The sequence below is a fragment of the Dromaius novaehollandiae genome, chromosome 27 (genome assembly GCF_036370855.1).
Source record: "Dromaius novaehollandiae isolate bDroNov1 chromosome 27, bDroNov1.hap1, whole genome shotgun sequence".
Lineage (NCBI taxonomy): Eukaryota > Metazoa > Chordata > Aves > Casuariiformes > Dromaiidae > Dromaius > Dromaius novaehollandiae.
Window position 1 is genome coordinate 5822539 of NC_088124.1, and position 12552 is coordinate 5835090.

Here is a 12552-nt window from a genome sequence, read left to right on the forward strand (position 1 = left end):
GCCTGCTCCGTGGTGCCGCTTCTTGCAGGGCGTCAGATCTGCAGCGCCTGCGCGGCGCGGGCCGGGCTGGGCCTGGCGGCAGGGGCTGGGGGGGTGCTGGTTTCACGGGAACGCTGCTCCCACCCTTCAGGCCACTGCACTTTTGGGGGGGTTTGTCTTTAATGACTGGGTTTTCCTGCTTAGGTCTGATCGGAGCGAAGCCCCTGTGGGCATCGGGGCTGCAGGAGGGGCGCACGGGCTCGGGGTGACCTGGGCCGAATCACCGCTGTGCCGCCAGCGCGGGACGGCGGAGCAAGGGGCCCGGGGGAGCAGGCAGCGCACGGGGCTACGCGAGTTGTGGTGCAATGCACGGGAGAAGTGCCAGCATCGCCCATGGGGTTTGGGATGGGGAGCTCGTGCTCCATGGGGAACATCCCGTTTTGGGCATTTTGCAAGTGCAACACGGGCACCCATGCCAGTGTTCCAAGGGGTTTAAGCTCTTTGCTCCGATACAGCCAAATGCTTTATTTAAATCTGATAACACATGACCTGGTCCCAAACCTGTCAGTTTAACAGCAATGTCAGCAATCTCCAGTTGCCCTGTGTCTGCTTTAAAGCACTCCAAAAGCGCTTTGGGGCTTCACTGACGTGTCCTAATAGTCCTTGAACCAGGGGTGATTGAGCCCTGCTTCCCGCCGGTGCAGACGGCATGAGAAAGCCCGGGAGCTCGGCCGCATGCGACAGCACACCTCCGCGACTGAGACGAGCAGCCTCTCCTGCAGAGCGCGGCCCAACACAGGCGATGTCTCTTAGGAAACCGCATCAGCCGCTTTGGTGGTTTCTCAGCGTGCTGGGTGCCTGGGGCTCTCCGTCCGGTGAGGATGCAGCTCTTGCCCAGGGTGGAAGGACCCGCGGGCTGCAGCTTCGCTTCACCTCTGCCTCGGCGCTTGCTCCTGAAAGGCGGGTGCACCAGTGCTGCTCCTTGGGTGAGCAGGTCTTGACAAACTCGTGCAGACGTGGAAGCGGCACGGCTGAGCCAGCGCAGCAGATACATAGTCCGTGCAAAACACCAAGCCGGGTGTTTCCTCTGTGTCTGTGCTGATGCTTGTTGCGGGGCAGCCGTGGCTCCCGGCAGCCGCCGGTGCGGTGCAGCCTGCCTGGCTCCGGGGCAGTTCGCTCACGGGTGCATGCATGTCGTGACCGAAGCTTTACTGCCCGCTCCCGCGCATGGCTTCGCGTGCGAGCTGCCTCCCCAGCCGGCAGGTTTCGGCCAGCCCGACGCGCCCGGACCGGCACCGGCAGCTCCCGCCCCGCCGGCGGTCCTCGCCCGCCCGCCCGCCCGCCGCAAAGCGCGTTTCGGGTTGAAGCTCCTTGGCTCGACCTGGCCGGACCGCTGGCTGCAGCGCAAGGTAGGTCTGTACCCGACAGTCGCTTTCTGATCACCTAAGAGTTTATTACAGGAATAAACCCCACCTTCGTTGCAAAAGGTGCACAGCGTAAAATCCGACAGCATCAGCCGGGTATTAAAAAATAGATAGGAGGAGAGTTTGAAAGGGAACAAAATAGTTAGCGTTGCCTCAAGTTTTCATCTCTCCCCCGCTTTGGGCAGCAGTTCGGGTTCTGCTGCGTAACACGATCTGCCGCTTCTTCGCTGCACCAAAGTCCCTGCGTCTCCCGTCTCCGAGGAGGACAGCGGGGCTGTGGGGCGGCAGGAGGCCGGGGGCAGCGTCGCCGCGAGCCCCCGCCGGCTCCCACGGTGCTGCTGGGCTTTCGGGGTGCAGGTCAGCCCCCGGGATTTGGGGGCAGGTGAGCAGGGAAACCCGCCGCAGCATCGCGGCGCGCGCGGGAGCGTCCCATGGCTCTTTGCAGATGCTCTGTCCACAGGTGACCGTTAAGGTAAGCCCAGACCCAGAGTTCGTTGCATCCCCACCGCGGCAACCCCCGGATGCCCTGGAGACCGTATAGGAGAAGGTGCGTCCTGCTGCTGCACGTAACTCGTGTGCACGTGCTGCGTACGAGGCGTGATGCGCAGGGGACGCGGCTTTATTTGGCACGAGGCTCCGGATGCCTCTGGCAGCGCCCTGAGCCCCGGTCCGTCCCCCGCCGGGACGCTGGTGCAGGGGACCCCGTCGGCCGGGGCGGTCCCGCGGGATGGGCGCGGGGGTGCCGGGCGGGAGCGCTAGTCCTTCAGCAGGCCCAGCTTCCTGAGGGCCTCGCGGCGGTGCTCCGCGGCGGTGCCCCGCGGGGAGATCTTCACGCTGACGGCCGCCTTGGAGGAGCCGGGCAGCGCCTGGGACCGCCGCTTGCCGCCCTTCTCCGGCTCGCGGTGCTCCGCGAGGCCGGCGAAGTCCCTCCCCGTCCCCAGGGACCCCGGGCGAGGGCGGCTGCTCCGGAGGAAGCTCGGCGCGATCCTCTCGATGAAGGACATCTTGCCGAGGGAGCTGCTGCTCTTGGCGCTCTGCTCCTTGCCGGAGATGTAGCTGCTGAGCCCCACGCCGGAGCGCTCCAGCGTGTTGGACTTGAAGGCGACGTGCCGGGCGCCCGGAGCGACCCGCGGCAGCGAGCCGGCGAGCGCCTCGTGGGGGTCCCCGGCGGCCCCCGGCGCCTCTTTGGGTTTGGGTGCAGGAGCAGCTTTCGGGGGGGTGCCGGGCTCCCTCTCGTCCCGCGGGAGCCCCAGCTTCTCCAGTGCCTCCCGCCGGGCCTTCTCCCTCTCCTGGGGGTCCAGGCGTCCCGGGCTCGCCCGCTCCGCGGTGGCACAGCCGGCGGGTGCCGGGGACGGCGACTTTGCCCTGTGGCCGGGCTCCGGGGCGAGCGGCACCGGGCTGTTCCTGCTGGTTCTCAGGATGATATTCGGCGGCAGCTTCCTCGGCTTGGGGGCAGTCGGGGGCCCGCGCTTGGCCTCCGAGTCCTCTTCGGATGCCGGTTTCTCCGGCTGGCCCCGAGCGGCAGCCGCGCTCTCCCTCCCCGTGCCGGGGTCCGGCACTGCGGTCTGGGGCTGTGCCGGCTCCCCGCCGGCACCCGAGCCCTCGCTGGGCATCAGCCCCCCGCGCACCGCCGGGACGTCCTGGAAAGCCTCGGGCGGTGGGATGGACGTCAAGCCCGGCGGCTTGGCCGGAGCGCTTGTGCCGGCTCGATCCATCCTCTCCTCCTCGGCCATCTCCCGCGGGGGTCCGTGTGCCGGTGCCGGGTCCCCCGTGGGGCGGGCGGTCGCTTTGCCGTCGGAAGCGTTGCTGGCCCTCGCTGCAGCGATGTTCCTCGGAAGGCTGTAGTAGCCCGGGCTCGAACCCGCGGCCGGAGCGGGGCTGGAGAAGGCGCTCGCTGTCTGCTGGCCCTTCTGCTCGGCTGCACGCCGCTGCCCTACGCCCTGCGCGGGAGCCCCGTTTTCCAAACCTAGGCAAAGGGAAAGACGTTCGATCATCTGCCCTTCCGCATACGGACACGGGGTGTCTTGCTGCTGACCGAGCAGCCCTGTCGTGCTTGGTAAGTCAGTGCTGCTACGGCAAAAGGACCGGAAAATGGCTCTTGTGCCCTGTGCACTCATTGCCTGCAGCCACTGCTCACTCGGGGAGGGAGGAGAATAAAGGGGCTTTAGCCGAGCGCGTGAAGAAATCAGGGGCAACGACCCTTCCCTGCCCGCCAAGGAAGGCACCCGGGTGGGAGGGTCCCTCGGCAGCCAGGGGCCGGAGCCCGGGCCCGGCTTACCCCGGGGAGCGGAGTCTCTCCTGGGCCGTGTCCCAGGCTCCGCGGAGTCGGTCTCGTCCGTGGAGACCCCGCTGTCCGCTTCTGCGTCCAGGGAGCCAATAGTTTCTTCTAAGAACATCAGACACTCTTTCTCTTCCACAGATAAGTAGTCATAACTGTTATCGCTCTGAAAAAGAGGGAAAGGAGCAGTGCAGAGAGGAGACGTGCAGGTGTCTTGCTATTCGCAGCCCTGGCAATTAAGGGGAGACCTGTGACACAGCTCCTCACCCCAGGACGTAGCCACTGACTGTTCAAAACCTGGTACTTGCAGCCATAGCTGCAGCCTGTAGCTATAGACAGCTTCCTCTAAAAAAATCACACTTAGAGACATTTTTATATTACCCTACTGTGAGCATCAGACAACAGGTTGTTCTTAACTTGAAAGCTCGGCCTTCACTTTTTAGTTCTTTACTTTGAAATATGAGCAGACTAGTAACGTCGATGGTCTACGGGTATTGTCATCCGTACTGAGCAGCTACGCTGAATTACAGAAGCTTCTCTAAACATCCCAAACACCGAAGCTTCTTCTGCGGGTGCTGGTCCCTCTCCTGGTGCTTTGAGATACCCCAGGTTTTAAAGGAGCGCAGCAAGACTCTGTTTAATTTTTGTTGTATTTCAAGTATGATGAGATGTGACTGGTGTAGAAGGGCCAAGTCACAGGGCAGTACGTACAATATAGCATGGAAAAACTGGAGTCCTGGAAAGGATGGAGTTGCATCAGATCAACAAGCATGGGGAAGAAATTGTCGCAGGTGGGGTTGTTTTGCAGAGAGACGTCTATCTGGATCTTGCACTGTGCAGTATCGCAACCAGTTTGTCCATCCCTAATAATTTTTGTAGGGGGTTGTTTCTAGTTTGCAATATATCAAATGGAAAACCTGTTCAGGACTGAGAATTGCACTAGCAGATACCAATTACGCTCCAAGTCGGACAGGATATAATTAGTCCATCAATCTTGGAATCAGTGTTTGGAGACAAACAAGTTTTAATGGCCAGATAGTGAAAAATTACGCACCTACACCCATGGCCTGAATTCATCTCTGCCTTAGCAACTAAATTAATCTCTCATCAGCCGGGGAGGAGCAGGGCTCAGTGTCTCTTCCAGGTGAAGTCACCCTGGCTGGAGCCAGTCTGACCCAGTTATCCGGCGAGTCTGATGCCTCGCAGGGAACCGCGGGCTGCTCCTGCCCCATGCCCGGACTATCTGCTTCTGCATCTGAAGACACCTCGGGGCGGCCGGGCTCCCCAGGGAGACCTTGCAGCAGCTGGGGCGGCCAGGCTCCCCAGGGAGACCTTGCAGCAGCTGGGGCGGCCGGGCTCCCCAGGGAGACCTTGCAGCGGCTCTAGGGCTGCTGCCTCGCTGACGAGCGTGGGGCAGAGCCGCAGGACCGCCAGCGCCCCGGGGCAGGGGTTGCCCGGCGTTTGGCACGGTGCAGCCTCACGCGGGGTCTCCGGGGTGCTGCCCCGGCGCCTGCGGAGAGCGTTTTTGGGTGGGAGGGAGCCGCTGCCCAGCGTCCCTCCTCCAGAGCTCCGGCCCTGCCTCTGCGCTCCCCGCGGGGCCGGGCGCAAGCGGGGGTTACTTACGCGCTCGGAGCGATTCGAGGTGGTGCTGGCCACGCTGTCACAGCTGCCAGAGTTGCAGCTAGCCATGCCCAGCCACAGTCCCTTTTTAGGCATATCGCCGGCGGCTGTGGCCATAGCTTCCAGCGCCCGGGGTGGAAGATCCCAGCTGAAGCAGAAGAAAGGAGAGGCGTTAAGCCGAGAGCCACCCCGGAGGCCAGGCAAGCGCTCGGGAGGGCTGCAAAGCTCCGAGGTTCAGACGTGCCTGTGCCTTGGCTGCCCTTTTGGAGGAGAAGGGGTCAGCTGGGGTTTTTTCATCCTTCGGACTGAAGTTTTTCCCCAAAGAATTAGAAATGTGTGCTCTAGACCATCTATCTGCAGACATTGCGTGGGGTGGTTTTCTGATGGCCTCTGAGGTGCGGGTAGGGTGGTTACCGAGCTGGGGAAGGGGGTGCAAGCCCCCAGGAGACAGGCAGCTGCCTCGACACCGTCCGCAGCCTCCGGCCTGCCCAGCTCGGGGAGGTCCCGCATGCTCCCGGCACCGGCTCGCGGGAGCCCTTGGCTCGACCGCAGCCGCTGCTGCCGATTACGTGGCTTAAGCGCCCTAAAGCTGCCGAACACGAGCTGCTCGTTAGCTTTTAAGCAGCCTGGCATCAGGATTCCCAACGGTGGGAATTTCCTAGAGACAGAGCCGTGGAAACCTCGGAGCATTTGAGCATTGGGAAAACGCTCGCAGGCCAGCTCACGCCACTGTGGGGGAAGGTCTGGCGGCCCATGGAAGGCGTAAATACCTGTAGATATAAAATATTGACCTCCCCAAATTCACCGGCACCGCCAGCCACGTGTGCTCCCTGTGCATGCGGCTCATCCTTCGGGAGAGACGGCCGGGGCACCGGAGAGCAGGGAAAACGGGGCCGGGGCGCTGGGGGCCGAGGACGGAAGAGTCCGGTAACACAGCAGTGCTGCTTTTTCTTTTTTTTCTTTTTTGGTAGCAGGATCAGGGAATTAGATCTAGCGATAAGGGAACAAAGCCGGTGGCTTGCGGAGGGAGGCAGCCCCTGAAAGGGCTCTTTGTAACCGGACAGGCCACGAAAGTCAGATTTCAGCGCCCGCTCCTTGAGGGAGCCAGGCCCTCCCCTCGTAAGGGGTTTAATATTCCAGTCTCAGTTTTGCGTTATTTTCTACTTAAATTACATCTGAGCACGCAGCATTTCTAAAACAGCACTGCCCTTGGCTCTTTGAACGCAGGTAACTTTATGGACAGAGCTTTTGCGTGTCGGGGGGGGGGGGGTGAAACCTGAGGCTGGGGGGCTTCTGCAAGCTGGAGGCATCGCTGTGCTCCCAACGTCCCCGTGCAAACTGGGAGCTGCTCCGTGCAGCTGCTCGACGGAGCCCCGCGAGGTTGCTGCAACTTTGCTCGCCGTCCCCTCCCTTCCGCCCGGGCGGAGAGCGGAGCAGCCGCAGGGAAGCGAAAGTCCTGCCGGGACGCAAGGCTCGGCCCTTCGGTCCCGACAGCCGCCCCGCGCACGCTCGCCCGCCGGCAGCCCCGGCTGCTCCGTGCAGCGCGGTTTGCCGAGGCGCAAAGCAGCTGCCAAGTGTGCGGTGATACAAAGCCGTCCTCCGCTCCCGGCCTGCCTGAGCAAGCCGCCAGGGAGCGAGATCCTGCGCACCCGGCCTGACGCGCGGGGAACGTTCCTTACAAAACCAGTCAAAAAAAGGAGAGGGGATATGCAGAAACAAAAACCTCTCCTGCCCTGCACCGGTTTCCTGCTCCTTGACGAGACTGTGCCTCCAACACGTTCGTCCCGCTCAAGGGAGGGAAAGGGGAAATCAGTGCTGAAAAATCCCAGTTTTGAGGGTTCAGAGGGGTTTTACGATTCCTTCCTTTCGTTTGCGAAATAACACAACAGTTAAGCCGCAAACTAAAAGCGTGACTAAGCATTTTAATTGAAAGACATAACTCTTGAAAAGCTGTGTTTCAACGGCACGTATTTCCCCCCCACTAAATTAATGTTAATTGCTCCGTAGCAAGAGGACACTCTTACTAACCCTACTAATAACACAAGTGTTTTTCCAGAGCTGTTCCAGCCCCGTTGAAGGAATTTGGTGCTTTTTTGCCTGCGGCGATGCAGTCACGACCCCCCTTCCCGCAGGTGTGTGCGGGGGGCTCGGTCCTGCCCGGCTCTGCGGAGAAAACGGCTCCGGAGAAAAACACGGCGCGCGGGCGGGTGGAGGCACATGCGTCCGCCCTGCGGCTGCCGGCCCCGCGGAGCCCAGCGCCGGGGCGAGGGGACGACCGGGACGGCAGAGAAACGGTTCCTCCCATTTCAATGCACAAATCGATTCTGCGGTAAGTTCCCTACGCTAAATTTGCTGTAGAAATCCGCGTTTCCGCCCAAAACCCGTTCCTCCCTCCGCCGGTCGCCTGGGAGCGACGATCCAGGGCACCGTCTCGTCCCGGGGCAAAACCCTCCGGAGAGGCTGCGCAGGACGCGGACGGGAGCAAAAGACAAGAAAGAATATAGAGATATAGCAAGAGATATATATATGTTTTTTACCAAGCCGTCCGTCGTCCCGCGGTGGCCGATTCCCGGTCCCGGCGGTGCCTCCCGCGGCGCCTCCCGCTCCCGCAGCGCCCGGTTACACATTAACTCCGCGGGCGATTGATAAGCGCCGCGTCCGCGCAGCCTGGCCTCCCGCGCCCCGGGGCCGCTCCATGCCCCCGGCCGCCGCCGAGCCGGGACGCGGGTGTCGGGACGCCGGGGCGCACCGGGACGGGCAGAGCCCAACGCGCCCAGACGCCGCGGCCGGCGGCGGCACCACCCATCGCGCTCACTTCCTGGCTCCGCCGCCCGTTTCGCCGAGCCTCCCTCGCCCGGCAGCCTGCTCGGCTGCATTGCTGGGCGCTGACGCCGGAGCGGCCCGGCTCGCCGCCCCGGCCCGAACGCGGCACGCGGGAGCCGGGAGCCCTTGGCCGGCCGCGCCGCTGGGCGCGTGGCTCTCCCGCGCGGTTCGGTGCATTGGGCCCTTCAGCCCCGCGTGGGAGCCGGTTGCTTCCCAAGTTTTCCCCGGGGGGGACGTGGGCCTGCTTGCCGCGGCCGGACCCTGCAAAGGGTCTTTCTCCCCGAGGCGACACGTGCGACGCCGCCCGTGCAGCACCCGTCCCTGCGGGGCTGCGCATCCCACCGCCGCATCCCGTCTCCGGGATGGGAAAGGGTCCGGCCAGCCCGGTCTGCTCGCAGCCTCGCTGGCCGTCGCTCCCCACCCCGGCACCCGCGTGCCTCGGAGAGCCGGGAGCATCCAAGCACCGCTCGCGGTGCGGCCGCCCGATCCGCTCAGGTTTTCAATTTTCAGTGATTTTTTTAAAAAACAGCTGCGCTGCGACGTGGGTGCCCTGCTGCACCACGGCGGCGGGGCGAACGGCGGCCGGGCTGGGGAGCACCGCGCTGGCGGCAGGGACGCGGCGTCCGGGAGCAGAGGCGCGACGGGACGGTGCTTCCCGGGCGAAGGGATCACTGTTCGCCCGGATAATCTGAGAGCATTCGCCGTTTAAAAACACACGTTTCTATCAGCTGATTAAAAAAACGAGAGCGCAGCACAGCCCCCCCAGCCTGTGTCTTGCTCGTCCGGTGAATAGCAAAAAGATGCATCGCTGCTGCTGGGGGTGGTCGCGACCCCAGGTCGTGGGGGCTTTGCCAGGCTTTGCCCCGTCGCCCTTGGTTCTGAGCCTGCTTGGAGGAGGGAGGGAATCAAAAAAGAGATGTATTTACTTACGTGAGTGCAAACACAGCGTGCACGCACAGCCGCTCCGTGCCACGTGTCCCGTGTAAGTCACAGCGCTGAGAGCGCAAGGGCTTTAGCCCGCACAGTGAGGTGCCTGGAGCTTGCGGCCTGGAAGCGTCCGAATCGAGAAATGTGATCAGGAAAATGTCATAGTCTATAAAGATAAGCCTTGAGCTGCTGAGAAAACCAGTTTTGGGGGATTAGATGCCCAGAAGAAACCTGTTTTTTTTTTTAACCACGGTCTCTTTCCTCCAGGTAACAAAAATAGCTACAACCTAAAACAATGCGTGATTTCACGTATGCGGTATGAAGTACGCCGAAGCAGTCCGATGATGCAGACAGCTCTCCGCGATACCATGCAAGGACTTTGGCAGGCGAGCGGCCGCGCCGTGCCTCACCCTGTGCGTAAACAGAAGCGCTGGAGTGATTCAGCCCCGGAGCAGCGGGAGCAGCGTCGGCACGGCCGCGGCACCTCCGAGCACCGGGGCTGTTCTCTCCCTGTTCGGCTGTGTAGAACTGCGGGACACTTTCTTCAGGCCAGACTGCATACACAGCCCCATATCTGTGCTGACTACTTATGAAAAAAACTAGATAATCAATACCTAGTATTACACAGTGGTTTATAGAAATAATTAAATCTTAATATGGCTGTGATCTAGGCGAATAGCTCTCTTTCTTACCCCGTTGTACAGAAAAGAGGTAGAGAAATGAGCGGTCCGTTTCCGTAGCTTGGTCAGTATTAGTTACACAGCAGAAACAAGGAGCAAACTCCTAAAGTATAAACCAGGTCCCTGGCATTTTCCTCCCGGCTTTAATGAAAAATAGTAGTCGAGGGCATTGCAGTCCTGCACAGCACAATATTACTAATTCATCTGTAGCATCCCTTCGTTACAGAAAACGTCTCGGTGCTCAGATTCGGAGGAGTACAAAAGCGGTATTAACTTCAGCAAATTTGGAGTAATTTTATTCTGCTCAGGCCACAGCAGAGCAAAACCTAATGATGGTTTCAAGACTGGAGGCGCAGCTCCATTTAAAATGCAGGCCGGCACTTAATTTGTATGTAAAGAGTTGTAATTTTCAGAAAAGCAAGTTGGGCTCTTTTAAGGTCGGCACAGCTATTTTAGGTTAAAAAAAGTTTGCCTTATTTTCACTGGGTTATAGTACAGGTTACAGAAAAAATCCCTCTTTCCACTGATGAAGACACAGTCAAAGAGAAGTTCATCAGCATGAAATTCGGGAAGAAAAAGGTCTTGTTCTGCAACTAATATAATGATCCAACTTCGCACATTTCTCTGATGCAAAAGGGTCAGGCTAGAAACACGCGGTCGTTTCTCATCCTGATAATCAAGGGGTCAAACGAATAGACCGGCAGGACCTTTTTGCTGCCCTCGTGAGGGGCTGCCCGGTGCGGGGGTTCGCCGTCCCCCCCCGCGGCACCCGCAGCCGCCCTCCGGCGTCGACAAAACGAGAGGGGTTCGCCAAGCCCAGGCGCGTTCGTCAAAGATGGGCGGAAGCCTGACTCAGAACAACGCATTTTTACGTGTACATAAGGCAGTTAGTGGGGACATTCTGCAAACGCTCAGATGTTTTCTTCCCCCGCGCCTGTGCCCGCGCTCCCGCTTCCTCGGTCCCGAGGGAGAGTTCGGCCGACGGCTCCGCTTGGGCAAGCGTGTTTATAACAGTCAGCGCTGTGCTCCTGTGTTGCAAAGGGCGTTTCGTAATGACTCTGTGGGCTCATGTCAGCTCGTGGTGGTGGCACTGCTACACCCCCAAATAGGTCTCCAGAAAAATTGGGATGGGTAAACAAGGGACACTGTGTTCCTAAAGTGCCCTGACGCTGCCCTGAACGTGCACAAAGACACAGGTTCAGGGCACTGCGTCGTGTAGTGGGATGCTCCTTGTCTCTGTGCTCTCCCTGCTTTTCACCCAGGGGCATCTGGAACTCAGAAATTAAGTTTCCCTTTCCTGTCCTAAGTGTTACACACGCTTGTCAGGTTGGTAAGAAAAACCTACAAAGTTCATTATCACAAACTAGGTGTACCTTTCCCTTACAAATAAAAATGCAGGAAATAGGAAAGACAAATTCACCCTCAGCTCTAACCATGTGGGACCCTTCGTGCGCTTTGGTGGGACCGGCTTGTGCTAACAGTTTTCTGTCTCTTGATGGCGGTGCTGTTAGATCCCATATCCCCTGAAGTCCATGGCAAAATTCCATTTTCCAAGTCTGTTTTGCAAGGGACTTTTTTGCTTTATCAACCAGAGGGTTTTTTTTTCTTTTTTCTGAAAGCAATATAAAGAATTAAGCAATTATTAAAGGTGTGGGAAAGTCACTGCTTTTAGCTTTAAAGAGGCGAAGGAGCACACAGCTGCCTGAGCAAGCTGCACACTGCAGCTGGGGAAGGCCCTGGGATGTCCTCCGGCTCGCAGAGTGCAGCCAGCAGCGGCAGCCGATGGACACAGCAGTTTGTGCAGCGCTTTCTGGTCTCTGCCTTGACCTTCTGGGGTTCTTGGAGCTTGTGGGGGATTTCTGGGGACCCCCTGAGGGACCAGACAAGGAGAGGTAGGTCAGGAGCCTCCACTGCTCCTGGGAAGCTCTAACGAGGTCCAGCTGCTGCTGCTGCTGAGCTCTGGGGGTTGCTCCGTTGGAGCTGTTCCAGCTGAGCCCCGTTAGGGAGGGTCAAGCCCTCCTTTAGCCAGTGCTAGGAAGCACCTATATAAGAGCCAGAAGCCCCTAGCAGGTGCAGCAGGTTTTGTAGGAGGTGGCTTTGACCCAGGCAGAGCTTCCCATGGAGCACACAGCCTGTGCTGGGGCTGGCAGGCAGCTTTCCTGCAGGAGATGTGCTGCCTTGCAGGACAGCGCGTGGTAGCTCTGAGGAAGGTGAAGGCTGCAAGCTGGAGACCTCTCGTACCAGGAGGAAGGCTCCTGCTCCTCCTGAAGGCTTGCAGCTCCTCAACAGGCTGCCTGCTCTCCAAGCTGAGGAGGAGTGGGGCTGATGGACCCTGAGCTGTGCAGGAGCACCCAGAGCAAGCGGTGAGTGGTTGTAGCGGGTGACTCCCTGCTGCAGGGGTGGGACACCCATCTGCTGCCTAGAGAGGTTTGCTGCTTGCTGGGGACTCGGATCTGGGATGTTGTGGAGAGACTGCCAAGGCATAACTGGCAAAGAGTGGGGGTACCTCAAGCCTTGTCATGCAGGCAAGGAAGTGCCTACAAGACCCTGGGGAACCTGTTGCCTCCCTTCTGGGAAAGCTGCATGCTTGGATGCCTCTCTGAAGTGCCTGTGTGCAAATGCATGCAGTGTGGGGGATAAACAGGAGTTAGAGACCTGTTTGCAGTTGCAGGGCTATGATCTCACTGTGATTATGGAGCTGTGGTAGGAGAGCTTGCATGGCTGGAATGCTGTGATGATGGACACAGGCCCTTTAGGAAGGACAGGCCAGGAAGGTGAGGAGGGGAAGCCGCCCTTCCTGTGGGAATGCACAGAGCTCTGC

At 60.0% G+C, this 12552-nt stretch overlaps 1 protein-coding gene across 3 annotated transcripts; it reads right to left on the reverse strand.

Annotated features, from left to right (window-relative positions):
* Nucleotides 1–479: 479 nt before the first annotated feature.
* On the reverse strand, nucleotides 480–9326 carry C27H1orf116 (chromosome 27 C1orf116 homolog). 3 transcript variants are annotated; one of them, XM_026111667.2, is made up of 4 exons: nucleotides 9055–9326; nucleotides 5305–5449; nucleotides 3682–3847; nucleotides 480–3369 (listed from the first exon to the last, which is right to left on the reverse strand). In XM_026111667.2, exons 2-4 carry the CDS (start codon nucleotides 5416–5418, stop codon nucleotides 2159–2161), a joined length of 1491 nt encoding a protein of 496 aa, XP_025967452.2. In that variant the 5' UTR covers nucleotides 5419–5449; nucleotides 9055–9326; the 3' UTR covers nucleotides 480–2158. The 3 variants fall into 3 exon arrangements, with proteins under 3 accessions (XP_025967452.2, XP_025967450.2, XP_064354034.1); XM_026111665.2 differs by lacking the exon at nucleotides 9055–9326 and adding an exon at nucleotides 7839–8140; XM_064497964.1 differs by lacking the exons at nucleotides 5305–5449; nucleotides 9055–9326 and adding an exon at nucleotides 5014–5277 and having other exon boundaries at nucleotides 3682–4975.
* Nucleotides 9327–12552: the final 3226 nt, after the last annotated feature.

Bases quoted from the DNA above. Each gene is read 5' to 3' on its own strand.
- C27H1orf116 (XM_026111667.2), bottom strand. From the start codon at position 5,418: ATGGCCACAGCCGCCGGCGATATGCCTAAAAAGGGACTGTGGCTGGGC. The intron at 3,848-5,304 runs GTAAGTAACCCC...CCTCTTTTTCAG, and splicing joins CCTCGAATCGCTCCGAGCGC to AGCGATAACAGTTATGACTA. The intron at 3,370-3,681 runs GTAAGCCGGGCC...CCCTTTGCCTAG, and splicing joins GAGAGACTCCGCTCCCCGGG to GTTTGGAAAACGGGGCTCCC.